The 19752-nt window shown below is 40.0% G+C and overlaps 1 protein-coding gene across 7 annotated transcripts; it reads right to left on the bottom strand.

Moving 5' to 3' along the window:
- Nucleotides 1-91: 91 nt before the first annotated feature.
- NMI (N-myc and STAT interactor) lies at nucleotides 92-10915 on the bottom strand. Of its 7 annotated transcripts, none has more exons than XM_069780714.1 (11): nucleotides 10602-10915; nucleotides 9704-9782; nucleotides 9323-9441; nucleotides 7724-7801; nucleotides 7270-7428; nucleotides 5690-5797; nucleotides 4390-4552; nucleotides 3395-3501; nucleotides 3089-3278; nucleotides 2327-2433; nucleotides 92-1369 (listed from the first exon to the last, which is right to left on the bottom strand). In XM_069780714.1, the coding sequence occupies exons 3-11, from the start codon at nucleotides 9326-9328 to the stop codon at nucleotides 1181-1183; spliced, it is 1107 nt and encodes a 368-aa protein (XP_069636815.1). In that variant the 5' UTR covers nucleotides 9329-9441; nucleotides 9704-9782; nucleotides 10602-10915; the 3' UTR covers nucleotides 92-1180. The 7 variants fall into 7 exon arrangements, with proteins under 7 accessions (XP_069636815.1, XP_069636811.1, XP_069636813.1 ...); XM_069780710.1 differs by having other exon boundaries at nucleotides 9391-9441; XM_069780712.1 differs by having other exon boundaries at nucleotides 9704-9779.
- Nucleotides 10916-19752: the final 8837 nt, after the last annotated feature.

Genomic DNA, 19752 nt, shown 5'->3' with positions numbered 1-19752 from the left:
TACTTTGAAGTTAAGATTATTGTTGCCAAACCGTTTCAGCCCCCAAGGGCAGCAACTAAAAAGGACCACAGCAGAAAAGAAAAAACATTCCTCCTTGGAATTTCCATTTTATTTCAAAGGTCTTTTAGAATGAGAACTGGAAGGATGAACTGGAATCAAAAGGGTGATTTTACATGCTGAAAAATTAAGTTGCCCTAAACCCTATACGCCTTTTTCCAGCTGACCCCTCTCTACAGACCCTCCCAGAGCCAGCAGCCGGGCCAGTCACCTGCACCAACACAGATACCTCAGACACAGCGTCCACCATCGGACTGTTTCCCCAGCATTCTTAGAAAGCAATCTGGTTTAGATACAGAATCATCTCAATTCTTAACTGTAATATTTTAAAATAAGCAAAACCATGAACAAAAATGAGGAAAAATGTAACTGTAGAAACAAGTATCAAAACCAAATAAACCAGGCTATTAACTTAGTGGAAGCTCAGCAGAATTTGCATCAGATCCTAAGAGAAGTAAGAGCATTGCGACAGATAAAAGCAGCATTACTGCTATGTCATTTCTTTATAAGAACTGCCTTATAGGCACTATTTCCTGAGTAAATCTGTGGTGGTTTTGCACTCTCCCTTTTTATATTTTAATTTTATGAAGAATTTGATAATGTGGATATTATGAAATTACAGCATAACTCTTTTCAGGTATTTGAGTTATGGTGGCACACAGCAGTCTCAGCAGGACTGGAGTTCTGTCTGAGCTACCTTCTGAAACTGTGGCACTTTAAAAAATGCAGGTCCGTGAAGATGCTTTTGATTGAGATTACATATGGCTTTTGTAACCAAAATGTAAGAAGGAATAGATTTATCCCACTTTGGAGTATGTGACCTATCTAAGATTTGCAAGATACAAAATCTGCAAATTTGCAGAAAGCCATCTTAGATTAAGTTTCAAGTGCTGGTAAAGACTTTTTCTACGACTTTAATTAGGAACCTCTGGAACGCCAAGCAGTGAGTTTTACTGAATTTCCATGCAAAGTCTGTGTCATTACACAAATCAGAATGACAGGTAGTTCCTCTTTTTCAAGTGTAATTTCAGAACATTAAAGCACAATGTCTCCGTAACTTCCTATGCCTCTCATGAAGCAAAACCTCAGAGCTTCATGAGTTCAACCTACAATTTCCTACATTCTAAGTATCCTCCTCAAACCAAACCCACGTTACACCTTTCGATACATATTTGATTTTCTCTATTTCCCCACCACTATTACTAGGCTTTTGAAAATGAATTTCAATCATGTCCTGTACACTTTCCTCGTCATCTTCCGTCTCTTCAATTCTTTTCAACAGAATGGTCTTCTTAGAAACCCCACAATAGAGCTATTGAGGAAAGAAAAACAAACTCCTATTACACATCAGCTGTTGCACGTACATCTAAAGGAACTCACAGATACTAGAAATAAACATATCCTTGATCAGATATGGCTAGGATCTTTGATTACATTTTAATACTTTGGACAGCGTGGTATATTTCTGTCACTGAAAATACCAGGAGTTCAGAACTCTGTCATACACTACGGAGTTCAATAGGCAATGCACCTAGCCTCCTGAACTGGTGTGTCCCACACACTGGATTTGGGGATCGCTGATGACTCTAGACAGCATCACTCCATAAAAATCCATGCCAATACATAATACACACCTGCAAAGAATGCTGTTGTATCTCATAAATGCACACACTCCAGTCAATGCTTTAATTACAAAGGCCTGATTATATACACAATGCTGACTTGATTACAATCTATTCATACAAAGTAGAAGACAATTTCAGTGAGAATATGATGAGCAAGCAGACTAGTGTTACCGGAAAAGAAGTCATTATTTGGGTTGAATGAATGAATGAAAAAAAAAAATGAATGAGCAAATGTTTCATAGAACAACAAGGGTCTCTGCTGAGACTATCAACACGGCCTCTCATTAGGGATGAATATGACAGTGCTTTGTGACTTGGAAAAACGTTGTTGTGTTTACTATTAACCTACTTCACAGACAATTCAGTATTTGCCTCCTGTCTAGCACAGACATTATGGTAAGTAATGATATAATTTGATCAAGGAAAGACATGCACACTCTTTTAAAATAAATTATAGCTTTCACACTGCAAAACCTAAGATTATAAGCAGAGCGCCATATTGCAGACTCACACTTGCTATTAAGTTCCACAAAGTGCATGACACAAAAGCTTCTGCAGTCCTCAGAACTGAAAATTCTGCCCATATCTCATATTTTCCACATATCTGTTCTATTTAGCGGTTAGCCTGGACTAGATTCTTTTACCTGAAACTTTTCCAAGTGTACGTCAGTGTTTGGGGAAACAGAAAGCCCATAGCACCTTCCGTTTACAAAGAAAGGATATTTAGTACATCTCGCCAAGCCATTAGCTGCTGTAATGGAGAATGAGAAAAAGAGGAGTATGAGTAATATAATCTAAAATGCATTTTGTAAGCATATCAAAGAACAGACTAATTTTTCTTATATGGATTTGGAAACTAATATATGATAGCACACTTGTAGATTCTTCATATGCATTTTGCAAAAAGTTTATTTGGCATTTCCAAAAAAGCAAAATCCTTAAATACCCACAAAAGCTTCTGAAATAAATCTAAAGCAGCTGCTCTAAATGGATGTGGCTCCACTGATCTTCATCAAATTTCATACAGTTGGGCAATCTGAATGCCTGTCTAACTTCATTGTCATGAAACAAGAGCTTAAATCAAACGCATTTTCCTAATTTTCTTTTTGCAATATGTGTCCAGCAATGCAAAGAAAAAATAGGGGTTTGACAAAGTTAAGAAAGAAAGAAAGCTCGCAAACTGCATATCAGGTCATGTTTGATCAAAAAGGAATATGATGAAATACTGCTTTATTTACAGATGTGTGGGTGAACCCACATCTTTTCCTGATCTACTTAACTCTCTGTGGGAAGAATTTGCTACATTCAGTGGTTAAGTAAACACAGAATGTAATATGGAATGGAATGTAACACAGAATGGACAATATGGCCTGTACATCTACCTAACGAAGTATTACATACTATACCTCCAGGTCTGAGGAATGTAATAACAGCTGTTCTAGACTGCTTGTCATAGTTCACATTTTCTACTTCTCGTCCTCCCTCTTCAGATTTGTAGAAATTCAGCTCTAATTTGTCTCTCATCCAGTCTTCAGGAATGGATAGCTCAGGTACTTCTGAAACATTGATCTTCTTTCCAGAAATAGTAACATGAAGCTAAAAAAATTAATTTTTTGTGAACTCTGTAACTGAAAACACCCAAAAAACTGAACTTAAAGCTTTTTAAGTACTGCAAGTTCGTATCTTTACAGTTTCATATCGCAGTTGATTACCTCAAACTTGACTCCCATTTCAAGTGTAAAAGGCTTCACTCTCACATCTGCTATTTTGCTGTCCAGGTTCACAGCATGCTTACCCATTTTTACCAGTCTCTGGGCAACTAAGGAAAATCACAAATTTTCAGACATGAAAAGCCTCATTTAATCATTATAAAACCAAAACTATTCCCCACTCTCTTAAGCAAAATCTCCTTTTGCATCAATAAAGAAGAAATAAATAACAGTTAGGCAACCAGATCCCACTACCCCTGTCTTCAGGCATGTCTACTTCCATAAAATCTCAGTGGTTATAGGCAACAGGTAAAATATCATACTATCTCTAGAGCAGTACAGAAAATATCCTTGGATGAAAACCACATATCGCTACCAGGTGCAGAGAATGCCTATTAGCAATGTTAGATTTTAGCTGAAAGAAATGAATCAGACACTAGTTTTGTATCTGGAATATACTTGCGTAACTGAGCCACCCAGCAAGCAGGCCCAGCCAGACTGCCTGCAGGCTCCTTGCAGGCAGGCACCAGGCTGTCCCAACAGCAAGCATCTCAGTGGGAAGCAGGCACGTTACAGACTGCACCATCCCTCTGTCGTCTCAGATCTACCCATCATCTGATGTGTACACTTAACCAACGTAACTGCTGTCAGAATAAGGTACTGCCCAGAGTAAAGAAAATAACCAAATTCTGCTGTCAAAACATTTTGACTCATTCTTGACAATACTCTGTGAGGTAGAAACATATTCCCAATTTCAAACACCAAACATTGTTTGTATTAGCTGGGAGCAGAAATCTGGTAATCCAACAAAAACATGCAGAGTGCTTGCAAGAATTTTTTTTCTACTGATTGGTATCATAATAGTGAAAGGTTCTCTGTATATTCTTTCTTTGGCTGTTGTTGATTTTTTTTTTTCCAAAACGTTTATGTACATCTTTTTCCTTTGGCAATGAAATACAACAGAGACATTAATTTTATACATAAAATATGTGTCATACCTTCTTCATCTTCAAAAGTAAGCAGTGCCTGGTTTTGATTCAGTCTGAATGGGAGTTTTGTAGTTACACCAAAAACACAGTGAGTATTCATATCTGCATAGTCATTCTTCATTTCTTCCATGTGACTGAACTTCATTTTCATTTCTGCTACCTTTTTTTTAATCTAATATTTTAGAATCAAGATAGGAAAAAAAATCATTTCTTAAATTTATTGCAGAACAGAAAAATGAATGGTAGTCTTTCCTTGAAGTGCTACCTGTATTTTGGTCTTCTTAAGTTTAATAGTCAGATTGAAGTCATGGCTCATTAAACAGGTAGAACTCTTCTAACTAAACTGACTAGTTGTACTTGTCTATTCCTGGGATTTTTGTCAATGAGGTGGGGTGGTTTTTTTCCCCTTTGATTAACTTTGAACTTAAACTTGACTGTACACAGTAAAAATTCAATTGAAGTCCACAGGGATTCCCACCTGCAGAAGTAGAATACTTTTGGTGTCTAAAATTTGCAAAATGCAAGTATCGGAGTCACTTGTGTTGCCATTTATTCTTGCCTAATTGCATCACTGCTCTACAGCAATGGGAAGTCTGCTAATGAACAGCCTTGTTTGTTGCTATCTTAGTAAAATAGGTAAGAATATCCACATATTTTATAACTAGGATAGATTAAAACTGTTCATGAAAATGTTGGTTGGGAAAGGCTGCTCTGATAGGCTTGAGGGAGTTTCACATAACTCTTTTTTCCCCTTTACATAACTATTTCAAAATAAAACCCTGTGTAGAAGAAAAATACTGTTTCTGTCAAGACAAAATAACCAGAGTAATTAAAGCATTCCTGCCACCTATCTTCAAAACCAGCATCTTATCTGTAAGCCTCCTTTCTTTCCTCTACTGCCAATGGAAAGAGACAGACTCTTCCTAAAGATAATTCAGACACTGGGTGTAGCCCCCTGTTCATACTGAATCTCCTTCTAGAGGAGCCTTGCCCTGTCCCATGACTGCATAGGAAATTTGGGAGGCTGGACTTAACTGACATCTCCTAAAATGAGAAATGTAATTTAGAAAGCTAAAGCTAGTATTGTAACATTGTTATCATTAAACAAGGTAACACTTGGATAGAATTTCAAGCTCTGTATAAACACATTATCTTGCCAGGTAAAATAAGAAAATAAAACTTCATGCTGTATTTTATATTGAAATGAGTAGAGGTTCAAATGCTGAACAACTGGCCACAATGGCCTAGAACTGGCAAAATAAAAGCGTGCCCTTCCAAAAGCCAAATTGCAAAATATTTCAAACTTTACCTGACCATCCTGCGAAAGCCCTGAACTACATTTTGCAAGGTCTTCTTTGAGCTTTTTAATCTCTCTTTTCAGCTCAGCGTTTTCTTCAATTAGTACATGGAGTTCTCTCTACAGCCAAAAAAGTATTAAATGCAAAATTAAACACATAGAAGACACAAATGTATTTCAGCAAAATCTGTAGACATCAGAAACTGTTTCAACTTTTAATTATTCTACATGACAGCCGCGCACAATGCATTTTTTGCATAGCTTTAACTATCTGCAAGGTAAATTCACTCACTGAGGAACAGTTTCAGTCAAAGTAAATTACAGTAAGAGGGTTTTTGAAGAGAGGCATTAGTGTTTCCAAGCACCAAGTGTACCATAAATTGCACAGCACTTTCCATAGTTATGTCAGTTCCTTATACATGCAAGGTCAGAGCCTATGTCAACACATAAACATTTTATTTTTTTATACCATGTGTGATCTTAGTAACTGTTATTCCCTTTTCTGAAAAGTTTACCAGGTAAGGGCAGTTTCTAACAAACTGCTACTCTTCCCTCTTTATACTTCAGCATGAAAGAGGGAACACCTCTTTTACCTCCTCTTCTACCTCCTATTTGCTACATACTTCCTCCACACCAATGAATCCTAAATGGGCATAAAGCCTATGTAACTAAATCCAGTACTTCCTGGACAGGGTACACAACAGAATGAGAAGGAAACACAGCAGATGTAGTCAGCTCCAGCCATCCACAATTAGAAGATGGCTCCTTTAAAGTCATTAACGACTTGAGACATTTAGACCAGTTCCCATCAGCTGAAGATAATGTAAAACAAAAGCTAGAGGATGATAATGACCTCTTCTGGGTATAAAAGCCAAACACTTATGACTGGAGAACCAAAACCAACTTTTGGAAAATCTCATGCCAACCTGAATGTACTTAACCTATTAATTATATTTTAATAGCTTGTAATAGTGAAGCCATAACTTGTCATCAGTGATTTACAGGCCAAACCAAACTTCACTGAAACCACCTCCTTGACAGCTTATGGAAACTTATCCTATTACTGTACCAATGACTACACATGGCATATTGAGGTAATGAACCAATTAGTTCCAGGACCAACTAGTTCTAGAGAGAGGAGGCCTCTTCAAACAGGTTCTGTCTCTTGCCCAGCTCATTGTCACTTAAGAAATGCTAACCCCTTGGGTGCTGTAACATCTTCTAAGACGGGCTGGGAGTTGACAAAGCTGTAGAATCAATCCATTCAATTTTATCTGCATCACGCAAAACTGAAACCCGTCTGTTACTGGCGAATCTTGGAAGAGGAAGACTGGTTTTGTCAGTCTTCATCTTCTATACAAAACAGGTCTCAGTTTTACCTTCACTCTTCCAACATTACCGTAAGACTTATTTTATTGCACTGATTCTTAATCTGCCACTGGAAAACTATGTGTAGAACATTCTAGTCATACAGTCTGCAAGCCAGTAAAGCCATTTAAACTGAAAAGGAAATATTACTCCTATTTTTTCTAATCAACACCTCCTTCACAACTCCCCAAATACTAACAGTTATGAGTAAGCCTTCTCCATACCTCATGGGTGTCCCTAGACATAATTATGTTCTTATGCCCTTTCTCTTGAAAGTTCTTTAGCTTTATCAGCTCCTCCTCTGCTTTAACACACTCTTCATCAGCACTTAATTTACAGAGAAAAAGGTCAGCTTTTGCTTTTTCAGCTTTTTCAACTCTTTCCTGGATAGTAAAAAGAAAAAGACTTTTAAATTCTTTTTTCTTTCACGGGAACAAACAAAACCTTAAGTAAGACCTTTATTTATTTTTAACACTTTGGCTAAATATTTTTCTTAGACTTACAAGTGTAGTTACCACTGAGATCAACACAAGCATGTACCACTGAAGAATAGAGGACAAGTTAGACAAACATGTTACGATTGGGGGAAAGTTGATTTGGTTTTAGAAGGCTGGACTAAAGGTCTTCCAAGTATCTTTCAGCTAATTTCCACGATTCTATGTGCTTTGTAGAACTTGCCTTCCATTTCTTCAGTTCTCCCTCAAGTCTTTCCATCTCATCTTTTGATGTGCCAAAAGGGTCAGGGGTTGCCATACTCTGGAGACAAAAGAAGAGGCACACACAGGTTTTCCCCTCCACTAGGCAATAACTGAGACACTTCAAACAATTCAAATGAATCTTCAAAGTAAAAAAAATAAACCCTCTGCAGCTGGATGAAGCGTTTTGCCATGGTAGTTTTCAATGTATGTCCGTTAATGAAAGTCCAATGTATTTTGCCTGTGTGCCCATTTGCTGTTTTTCTCCAGTTACGCAGGCCAGGCACGCGGCGAGTCAAACATTTTGAGAGACCAATTATATTTCATAATTAAACCTTCCTATCTGCATGCCAGAGAATAGCATATACCACATAATTTTTAAAAAATGCATTCAGACACTTAGGCCAAATCATTGAACTATTTCAATGGCTGGATAGGACAAAAATCTAAGAAAATGGATCCTGGTCAGTAATCATTATTTGCTAACTATCCAACTGAAAATATTCACAGGCTAGTATTCTGATAAATAATAAAAGCAAGCTGTCTCTATATTCGTCCATAGGGATCTAAGCCCCTCAAACCCACAAGTGTTTATCTGTATGCTTTCTCAGCAGTTCCTCTAAGAGAATGTATAAAGAATATACAGGCCTAATGAGGAAAAAATTTCAAGACCCGATGCTTCAAAGCTCAGGGAGATTGGACAATAAAAGGTAACAACAAGCAGGAGGAAGGTGATAAAAGAAGCATTTCAGAATTTAAGTACTTCAGGGCAGAAGTTCACAAGCATGGGAAAACTACAACTGGATAAAGCCCAAGAAGACAGACAATCTTCTCTGTTCTGTTTTGTTTCTATGGCTGCAATATTCTGCAGAACAGAAAAAAAAAAAAATCCAAAGAGACCTGTTGAAGCAATCCCTCCCTTTTACTTAAGATTACATAAAACTTGAATGTGAACCATAAAATTTAGGCATGGAAAAGATCTAAATTAGATAATCTTGTCAATTCTCTTGGTAATGCTGGGTATTTCCTAAAAACAATAAAATATAAAATAATTTTTTCCACTATTTTGTCCAGTTTCAAATGCCTATTAAGCAACAGGGAAATCCCCATCTGCATATAACTTAAAACCAGAAAAAAAATTCCTTCGCTCAAGAGATTGAGTGCAGGAAAGTAGAAGGATGCACCTGCCACAGCTGGAAGCTGATAAGAAAGGTTGCCTTTTTTTTTTACTGAGAAATGGTCTAAGACAACAGTTTTCAACCTGAAAGAAGGAAAAAAATAACAAGGAAAACACAAGAAATCCCAGGGAAAGCCCCATCCAAACTACTTGCCGCACTGCAGGAACTGAATCAAGGGAGGCACCAGGAAAAAGGAAATTCCCCTAAGAAACCTCCACAGAGACAGCTGAGCAAGCGAGGTAGGATAGGAAAATTCTAACGGAATCTTTAATGCAGACACTTTGGAATGGGACTCTCCCTATGGCAACAGGAGGCAGGAATGAGGAATGTCCAAGGTATTAAAGGATGGAAGAAGATGAGGCAAGAAGTTTCAGAAGCACTGTCCTAGCAGTCCTACCACAAACCGTCATTCAGAAATACTGTTGTCAAATACAGATTTTTTTTTCCAGGCAGCACATGAGGAAATACTCACAAAACCATCATCTTTTAAAGATAGCGGGGGACTTGTAAAATCCATTGAAACCTGAAGGAAAAGGAAAAAAAATTACAACATTTTGTGTATTGGCTTTTTTTTGCAGCAGAACAGAATACCAGAAAGGAATACCAGAAGCTGTGTTGAGCTAAAAGAATTCTTAAATGTAAACGTTCTATCATTTTATAGGCAAAAGTGACATATATTGGATATCTGAAGCCTCCTTCCTTACTAAGCATAAAAGCCAGAGACATATGTGAGGAATTCTGTATTGCACAACTTAATTTTTTTGTCCTGAAACTTACGTACTTACCTTTACACTACTTTTGTAATGCTACACATGCTTAACATCCTGTATGTTCTGTGCTTCAGAGAGATAACTCTTAATCCTGCTTAACACAAATGAAAACATTTCCTTTACACAACAGACAATGTAAAATCTGGAATCCGTTGCCGCAACGTTTTGTGGAGGCAGATAAAAAGGAATTTAGATAAGGTCATGGGCCGCTGATCCAGAAACAGACGTTAAGGCGCACTGATTCCCCAGCAAATCCAACCTGTGGATGCCGGGGCAGCGCAAGGGCTTCGCACCATGGGTTAGACACGTTCTAAGCAGTGTCATCCACCAACTGTCAAGACCTGAGCAGCGGGCAGCCTGGCATCCTGACCCGGCTGGACGTTTCCGATGCTCTCACCTGGAAATCCTGAGCTTGGTTTTTACCCGACAGCACCGCACCTGTCGCGCTGAAGAACAAGGCTTGAAACGGAGGCCGTCTTCGGTTAACGATCCAGGAATCCCCTTCTGATTTGCGTTCAGTAACCAAAATTTACTGACTTACCTACCGATTCTTGATTTAGAAAAGCGAAAGTAGCGTAACCGATAAAACATCTTCCCTTGGTTTCTCCACAGGATGGCCCAGCCGGCAGCTACCAGGCCAGCCTCGTCCGCTCCGCCATGCCTCCCCTCGTGGTCCGGGGGACCGAAAAGGCGGCTGGCCCCCACGCTCGAAGCTCTAGCAGCCCAACCTCCGGGGCTGAGACCAGGGACCGCGTCCCAGCCACCCCCTCCGGCCACCCCCCCCCCGAGGCCGAACGCCACCAAGAGCCCGAGGCTCGCTGCCCGCCGAGGGCGAGCACCGGGCGGGCACCGGGGCGGGAGTCGAAGCGGCCTCCCCGGCCTGAGGACGCAAGCCGGGGCTCAGACAACTTACAGAAGCCGCGGGTCCCTGCGGAGGCAGCCGGGTTCCCCGCGACCCCTCCGAAATCACCTCCCCGCCGCCACCGGGGCCGCCCGCTTTCGGTTTCGCTTTCCCGCGGGACGGAGGAGGAGCTGGCGGGTCCGGCGGTCTCCTTTCCTCCCCCCGCCCACGATCCTGTCCACTTTGGGGGGGGGGGCGGGAGCCCCGGTCCCCGCGGAGGCCGCAGCTCCTTTTCCTCGAAATCACGTTGGAGGGAGATGGCAGCGTCCTCCGCCGCCTCCTCAGCGGTGGGGAGCCCGGCCGGGCCGCCTCCCTCGGCGGCAAGGCGGTCTCCCGCCCTTGCCCTCTACCCCATCCACCCCCCCGGAGGGGCGTGAGGGTTGCGCGTCCCACCGTCCCTCAGCTAAACGGCGCGGCGGGGGGGGGGAGGCTGTGTGTGTGTGTGGTGTGTGGATTTCGGCTGCGGAGCCCTGAGGCATCGCTGGTAAATAGCCCGTGGGCAGCACCCGCATTGTAGCGTCCTGCCGAGAAACGGGAAAATCCCGGGGAAGGAAAGGGAGAGGGTGGGTGACGAAAGGCTGCGCCTTCAGGGAGGGCACGAAGGCTCGGAGTCGGCCATCACCTCCCTTCCGTTTCTGCTCTTTTTCAGCCTCTTAACGTGACTGAAAGCTTGACTGGTTTGGCCTCTGGATCTTTCTGTGAAGTAGTGACCAAGGCTTGGCGTCCTCAAGCTAATCCTGGTGAATTTGCTTTATTTATCGTTTGTTTGCCTGTTTTAAACCACATTCTCTGGGACTATGTGTCGCATTATAAGGAATAGGTCTTCCTTCTTGGACGGGCTGTGGTGATAGGCTTAAAACATTCGGTGACAGAACGACCCTTTGCTGATGGAGATGCTGCATTCAAAAAAAAATAATTTCTGGAAGAACCCTTGAAAACCGAGTGGCAGGCGGTGGCCACGCCGCCCCTTCCCTGGGACGGCAGCAGCCCGCCATCTCGGAGGGAGCCCACCATCTTGGGAAAGGGGGATGAGGCAGGGCCCCGGGGCAGGGGGTGGCAGCGATCTCTCATCAAGCAGGGGGCTTCATCCTCCTTCCAAGAGATATGTGGTTGATTTATAAACCTTTCCGTATATAGATTCGTAAAAATGATCCCTGGCAGACATGCCCAGAATTGGGCAACAAAGTCATTGATGGGCAGTCTATAGGCAATGCCAACTTCATTCTGCGCTAAGTGTTTAAGGGCTCTCAGTTTTTTTCAAGTCCTTTGGCTGGCCATAGCATGTGTTTGGTGAGTTGGATTGGAGCGCCGATCTGACAACTACCTCCTATCCCTCCCCCCCAAAAAAGCCCCGTCTTTGGCCAGATCAGTTCCCGGATCTGACTACAACAGCTAGTGCCAACATATGGAAAGAAGGGGAGGAGAGCTTTAGCATGCATATGAGTCAGCTTAGAGAAGTCACAAAATGTGGACTGATGTGAAGTGACATATGGTTGCAAACATTTGCTGTGTTAGCCAGTGGGCACTCATTTTATGAAGAGATTTCAGGGAAGAGCTGCTTCGGGGAAAAAAAACGCTTTGATTTCCGTGATGATCAGTTTGAAGAAGAGAAAGCACTGACTCTTCATTGAAGGGGAGAGTAAAAGGCTTTGGTTACTGAATGATCCTTCTTCATGTAGGTAACTAAGGGAAAGAGTCTCTTATTGATCCTCAGAGAGCTGCTATGACTCACTTTGTCGTGCAGATTATGTTGCTAGGACAGACTGGACTTCTCTTCATGGCAGCTGTCAGGTGGCAGGTACAAAGCATGTGTACTTCAGCATGAGTGGGTGAAAGGAAAGTACCACATGAATCTTTCACTAGTAGCTCTTGGATTCAGGAGCACACAATGCATCCAAGATTGTAGCCAAGCAGTGGGACACAGCTGATTGAATTCAAGACTTACTATCTATTTAGATAATCATAATAGATGCATTGCACTCATGAACAAAATTTAGGCAATGCCTATGTCCTAGGGTGAGAAAAAAATAAAGCGTATTTCTTTCAGGTTTCCTTTAAAACTAAGCTGACTAATCTTTTAAATGTTGCCCTCAAAATTGCAGACAGACTTGTACTCATTGGCCAGAGTATTTTGTATGGTTAGCAGTCAATCAGCGCTGACTGTTAAAGAAATTAATCCTCAAAAAATCAAAATATGCCAAATAGTTGGGGAACAAGTAGAAATTGACTTTGTCACTTAGCAGATGTGGATTTCTACTTTCAGAGAAAAGCAGGAGGAGCTGTATAGCAGCGAAGCATTGTAGTGAAATTGGTTGGGCACTACAGTTGATGAGGCCTGCGCAAGAGCAGCCAGATCAAGGTTTTCAGAACTTTTGCTTTCATTGGCTATACAAAGGGGATCTTGGATTGCACCCTGTTTGGATAGCAATCATCTTGTGCCACTGAATTCAGTGGGAGTTTTACCCATGGGGTAATTATTATGGCAATTTCAAATGTCCTTATCTGTTTTTTAAGATAAGTGGATGAAACTATGACCCTGTATTCAAGATTTTTTTATTATTATTTTATGCCTTGACAATGGATAACTGTGTTTACTATTGCTTTATAAACACAAACTTGGTTACTAATGAGATGAGTAAAAGGGAGAGGTTTAGCTGGAGTAGCCAGGGAGGAGGAGGTGATTATGTTATGACCTAAGTACATCAGATTTCAGATTTAAATGTCAGAGTGGCAGGCTGTTGTCCAGTAACCGTGGTCATGTTGGGAAGTCACTGCTGATCTGAAGGAGCCTTATTTCTCCAAACTCCAGGGAATGCAGCAACGCCAATCTGTTTACATGGCCTGCTTTGGGATTCGAACTGAACAGTGTGTTTGTGATTGTTTGGTGAAGGAAATTTATTGGAGATACTGAACTGTGCCAAGTCCCTTAACTGAAATGGAGTTGACTTGGAGTTGATATGTTAATTGATTTCTATGTGTCGTGAATTTATAGTGTTAACCACATATGAATCAGTGAGAAGGGAAAAGCATTGATTTCATAACTCTGAAGAGTCTAGCTAAAGGGGAAAATCAAGGACTAAAATATAGCATAGAGTACAAGAAGCTTTAAAACTTTCAGGATTTCTCTGAGCAGTCTGCATTGATACCAAACTTGTTCTTCAGGAGTCTGAAAAACTCTTGATGAGCCTAGAAATCTGAACTAGAAGCTTCAAAAGAAAACCATGACCTTTCTGGCAGCATAGGATTAGGACTCATCTACAGCAGGAAATACTCTGATTAATCTGGAAGAAGGTTTACAGCCATAAGCTTACCTTTTATTGGTACCAAAACAACTTGACCATACCTCAGCTTCTGGACAGTAACTGTTAAGAATCTCATGGCATTACCTTCAGAGGGAGAGTATTTGGGGTCTTTTAAAGTTAGAACAGATCCAAAGAAGGAAGTAAATGGAATTTAGGTGCTTAGATCATAACTGTCGTAATGAAAACCCTGCTCAGTGTCCATGTGATCCTTGAGGTACCCCAGCTGCAAAGGAGCCTTGTTCTCCAGACAGGTCTAGTAGCACCTTAATGTTGGCAGTTCTGAGTGCTTTAGCTTGATAATGCTTGCAAGCCACATTCAACCACTGAGGTGTTCTGGTGGCACGTATGGTACTTTCATACTCCAACAGAATCATGTTCCATGGCTGTCCATTTTATTTTGTGCTTTCTTTCAAAACCTGGCCAACAGAGGCTAGTGATGCCTTCCCTGCTTGTCTTCAAGATTTGTAGAGTCTGGAAAATGGTGCATGCTTTTGTAGATTATTAGAGCCTGGAAAAAGAAATAAAATTTCAGATTCTTCTTTAAGGACCTGCTTATGTATTCTGTCCACACATTATCACACAAATACATTCCTTAATAAGCAGGGTACAATCATGATTCCTGTTTATCAATGCTTTTTCTCCTGTGTTCTTTGGTAAGTTTTCACACATTCTGAGAGAGAGAACAGGGACCCCATGTCCCAGAGCAACCAGTATTGTGTAGTCAGAGCACTGTTCCAGCAACTGGGAGAAACAGGTTTGACCTCTCTTTGGTGAACCCAGGTGTCCCAATCCTTTGCACTTTGTCCAGGAGCTAGCCTGCCTAAAGGGAATGATGATTGCTGTACCACCTCCCACCCTTAGTGATCCCTACTCAGTTACTGGAAAAAAAACAACCTATAAACGCCAGGAAAACAGAATTTGTTCTTTCTATCCTTGGTGCAGTGCCAGGCCCTGGAGAGGGGCAGATCTGGATCTTACATTTATTGTATTCTTAGTAAATGTAGGTGATATCTTACGCAGTGCACAGACTTCTAAGCAGCATTGAAAATCACCATGATGATAGTTCTGGATCCCACCACTGAGATACTAAAGTCTGTAGTTCATCAAACCCTGATGTCAAAGGGACACCAGGAACACACGGAAGGTGGTGTCTCTAAAGAAGCTGTCCTATCTATCCTTCATTCCCCTATCCTTCCCGTATCCTGAGCATTTGTGCAGCCATGTGGCAATCTAGACTGGGAAATGGACCAGCTCAAAAACTAACCCTGAACAAAGTTGCTCTTAGCTGGCTCATTTCATTTCATGCTGTGGTCAAAAAACAGTGTGCCATCCCAGAAGGGGGTGGCATGCAGCAGGGTCAGTAGGCTCAGCAGGAGTGAATAACAGTTTATTTCAGTGGTGCTGGCAGCGTATCATGGCTTAAAGCACTCATCAAAATACAGCCTCATTGTCTGATGTGGTATAGGGTGCCTCAGTGCCATAGAGGAGGTTCCAGATTTTGTTTCAAGAGGCCTACATTTTAGGCATGACAAAACATAGTCCTTTTTTGGGTCCTTTTTTCTAGCAAGGCAAGAGAGAAAAACATACATGACAATGAACATCCAGCACCTTTAGATGTCAAATATCTGCCTCTCATAAATGTACAAGTCCATTTCCAACACAAGCAGAATTATGAAATAAATACTTTATACCAATCTGCATTCTTTACAGGAAGGATTCTGAAATGCGTCCAGCAAGACTTGGGAATGTTTCAGCTTCCCTAAGATGTGTGTCCCAGAACACGGTAGTATGAGGCAATGCAGTGGTTTAGTAAATAGTCCCAGCACAACCGCTAGAAAGCAAACAATGAAAAAGAAATCATCTAAGATGTGTGTTGTTATGCTTGAATCATATTCCAGTTCTTTGGCTATAAATCACTGCATGTTAATGAAATACTTCTTTCAAATAACATTGTCAGTGTTTCAGTGAGGATTATTGGTTTATATGGGCAGAATAAATTCTAGCATGCGGGCCATTTTACGCTGAGAAGACATAAATGAGAGGGAAGGGAGAGTAGGAGAGGGGGTAGAGGAGATGTGCCTGTCAATAGTATTAGTCTGTGCTTTTATTTCATTTGAAGAATGAATAGACATTGATGTTTATATTTCTTAGGAATAAAAAATGTTGCCTCTGAAAATCCCAGGTGTGTCCCAGGCTAACCACTGGCCATAGCATGGACTGTAACAGAGGGCAAAATGTTTCTTTGGTCTGTCTCTGGCCTGAATGACAGATTCTGAAATTGTCCATAAGAAAAAAAGACCTTTTCCGTTTCTTGCCAAGAAGAAAAAGATCTTTTCTCTTTCTTGTAGTCAGCAGGATTTCTGAATGAATACTTTATCGAGGTAATCTTTTGGGGAATGTTTAAGTAAGTGCCTTAGTCTCTGGAAATGCTTTTTGAAAGAGATTGTGAGGTTTCCCCCTTCTTTTAATTTCCCCAAATTATTTAATACATACCATGCTTCATGAAAGAAACGCTTAAGGTCCTGTCTTAAACAGGAAGCCATGGTACAGCTGAGATAAATTTAAAAGTAAATACGTGTGAGTTAAAACATGAGAATTGCTTATGTAGAGGATGTCTCTGTGCAGTAAAGTAATCCCAGTATTATATAGCTTTGGCCTTGAAATATTACTGGAAAAACTCAGAACTCTAAATGGTGAAGGAAGGTCACTTTGCCTGAAAAACTGTTAATGAGAATTGAATGTATTAGGTTTAGTTTATTAACAACACTGTTTTGGTCAGTGCATCTCAATCCCCGGTTCAGATAAACCCTAGGATTTAATAAATCATATACTGATATTCCAAGTCTTATCTTCTGTAAGTCTTAACAAACCTAACCTCACTGGGAAAATTGTTAAGTAAGTAAGAATGAAAAGCTCGCATTTTTAGAGAATGCAGCTTCTTTTTCCAATTTCTGCCTCCATCCTTAAGTCTTTTGGCAGAGCCCAAGTTGCAGAATGCTGAATAGACTGCCTGCAGATATTTGCATGTACTTCATTTTCTTTTACCCTTTTTTTATTGAAAGGCCCAATGTGAAGCCAAGGATTGACTAATGGCTGTCTCTTATTCTTCTGTGGAAATCACATTTTCTTCTCCACAGAGATATCTCCACAGACAGGCCCTCCAGGGTATATATATATAAGATTTCATGGGTTGTGTTTTTCTTTTTCTTTTTCTTTTTTCTTTCTTTCCCTTTTTCTTTCCCTTTCCCTTTTTCTTTCCCTTTCCCTTTCTTTTTCTTTCCCTTTTTCTTTCCCTTTTTCTTTCCCTTTTTCTTTCCCTTTTTCTTTCCCTTTTTCTTTCCCTTTTTCTTTCCCTTTTTCTTTCCCTTTTTCTTTCCCTTTTTCTTTCCCTTTTTCTTTCCCTTTTTCTTTCTCTTTTTCTTTCCCTTTCCTTTTCCCTTTCCCTTTCCTTTTCCCTTTCTCATTTTCTTTCCCTTTCCCTTTCTCTTTTCCTTTTTCTTTCCCTTTTCCTTTCTCTTTTCCTTTCCCTTTCCCTTTCTCTTTTCCTTTTTCTTTCCCTTTTCTTTTCTCTTTTCCTTTCCCTTTCCCTTTCCTTTTCCCTTTTCCTTTCCCTTTCCCTTTTTTTCCAAATAGACCGGGGTTTAATTGTTTTGGATGAACTTGTATTTCAATTTATTCCTGTGCTCATGCACATAAAGCAATGTTTTGAAGATAAAGACACAACAGCTGTTAGCTGAGCTCATTTCCAAATGAAGTGTTACTAACTCTTAAGAGCTCTCTTTAGTTTTTTCAGGATTTTTTTTTAAACACTGGGTTTTTATGCCACTGATTCTGGCTGAAGATATTTTGCTGTGTCCAGCTCTTAAATAAGTGGCTCATATTCTCTGATACTCTGGTTTAGATCTGACAAGTCATCACAGTTACATGTCAAATCAACATTAAAAATGTCTAGTGTGAAGTTAATCACAGCTGAAGGCAGCCTTAGAATACAGTGAATGAGTTTGTTATTTCACCACAGAAAACTGACTAACACTTTTAGGGAGGAGAAAACTGTTAATAAATTCAGGTAAAAAACAGTTGTGGCAAGAAAAAAAATATATTGAAGAAGCTCAAATATTTGTTTCAACTCTTCCGAAATGAAACCATTTATTTTTCATTTCAGACATTTTGGAAAAGAGCCATATTTAATAATTAACTTTTTTTAAAACTTGAAATGAAAGTTAAGTACTTTAAATCAAACAAAATAAAAAACTTGACCCAAAATCAGTCTGTTTCACTAAAATGTCACTCTCTATTTTGAAATAACAGACAACTTTTTTCCTTTCTGTCTTTTCTTCTTTGTGTTTGGCCAGGAAATAGAAAATTAATGGGTTTTATTTCTTTACTTGGTTCTCCCCACAAACGTTTCTCAGTAGTTACCTTTTTCAGTATGAGCGTGCAGGCAATAACGGTCTTGTATCAAAGCGTAGGATATTCAACATGCAGTAAAGTTTCGGTAAGATTTGTATCATCCTAGCTTTGGGGGAAAGATGATTCATTCAGCTCTACATCTTCACTACAGTGCTCTAAATTCGGGATATTTATTTTTTTATTTGATGGAGCTGTTAATATTCAGAGAGGACAGAGTATACAGTTTCTAGAATGACAGCCAGCAGTCCTTCTGCTTACATTGCCAGCTTGATAGCTTTTAAAACACTATGCTAAAGTTGGGCTGGGATTCCTGTAAGATACCTGGAGCTGTTCTGCAAACAGCTGAGTATCAAAACCCACACATATTCCACCTATATGGAAACACATATATGAAAAAAATGAGGAAAGCTTAAGTGACAAAGAAGTAACCAAAAATTAGGCTAATTTTCATTAGGACAATCCACTGTGGCAATGCTATCAAGGACAGCCTTTGATTTTTTTTTTTTTTTTTTCCCAGGCTGAATTTGTATACTTAAAGGTACTGAATAATAGACTGAAGATTCATCTTGCTTTTGGCCCACGCGCAGATCACAGTTTTGTCACTTGAATCAGCTACACTGGGTTTGTGATAGTGCAAAGTTTTTCTAAAATTGTGTACTCATGTATATACATCTTTAAGTACAGAAATTCATGTGCCAATAAGGCACTTTCTGTAGTACTGTTTAAAGACTCCTTACACTGAGAAAAAAAATCTTTCTGACTTACTTGTTCTTAGATCTGCAAGAATTCCCTTTTTACCTTTTCATCTTCCAGTGGCAAGAAATTCTAATTTTCCATTTATATTCCCGTTTTGATTTTTTTTTCTGCAGTGCCTGGAGTGGTATTTAGTAATATTTACTGTTGGTTCTTTCTTAGCAAGATAAATATCAAATGAATATCAATCAATTATATTGTAAGTAACAGGGAAACACAGCAGCAGCTATAATGCTACTGAAGGCTCAGAATGACTAAGAATGTTTAAGAGCAATTAGCTGGCTTATTTTTATCCATTTTTGACACATTGTATATGATGTTGGTTTAAAAGAACTATAGTTCATAGACGTATTTGTACAATTGAATTAATCTCTCCTGAAACAGATCGCTTCGCTTCATTTCAGAATAATCCATACCATTATAAAACCATTTCCAGCCAACTTGTGCAACTGGGCATTTCCAGGATTATGACACAATGCCAAGAATATTAGTTAACACCACACTGAATGCTGTAATCATGGTATTGCATGCGTAAGGCAATGATCAGAGACACCAGCTTGTTTCTCTTGAGCTCACAGGATGTGAATTATGCCCACGCGTATAAGCAAATCTGTAGCCTCACTCTTCTCAGATGGTTAGAAAATGGGTGACAGAGATCTAATACATCATACTAAACGAAATAAGATAAAACCCCCAAA

The sequence above is a fragment of the Haliaeetus albicilla genome, chromosome 4 (genome assembly GCF_947461875.1).
Source record: "Haliaeetus albicilla chromosome 4, bHalAlb1.1, whole genome shotgun sequence".
NCBI lineage: Eukaryota > Metazoa > Chordata > Aves > Accipitriformes > Accipitridae > Haliaeetus > Haliaeetus albicilla.
This window is presented reverse-complemented; position numbering and strand designations above follow the sequence as displayed.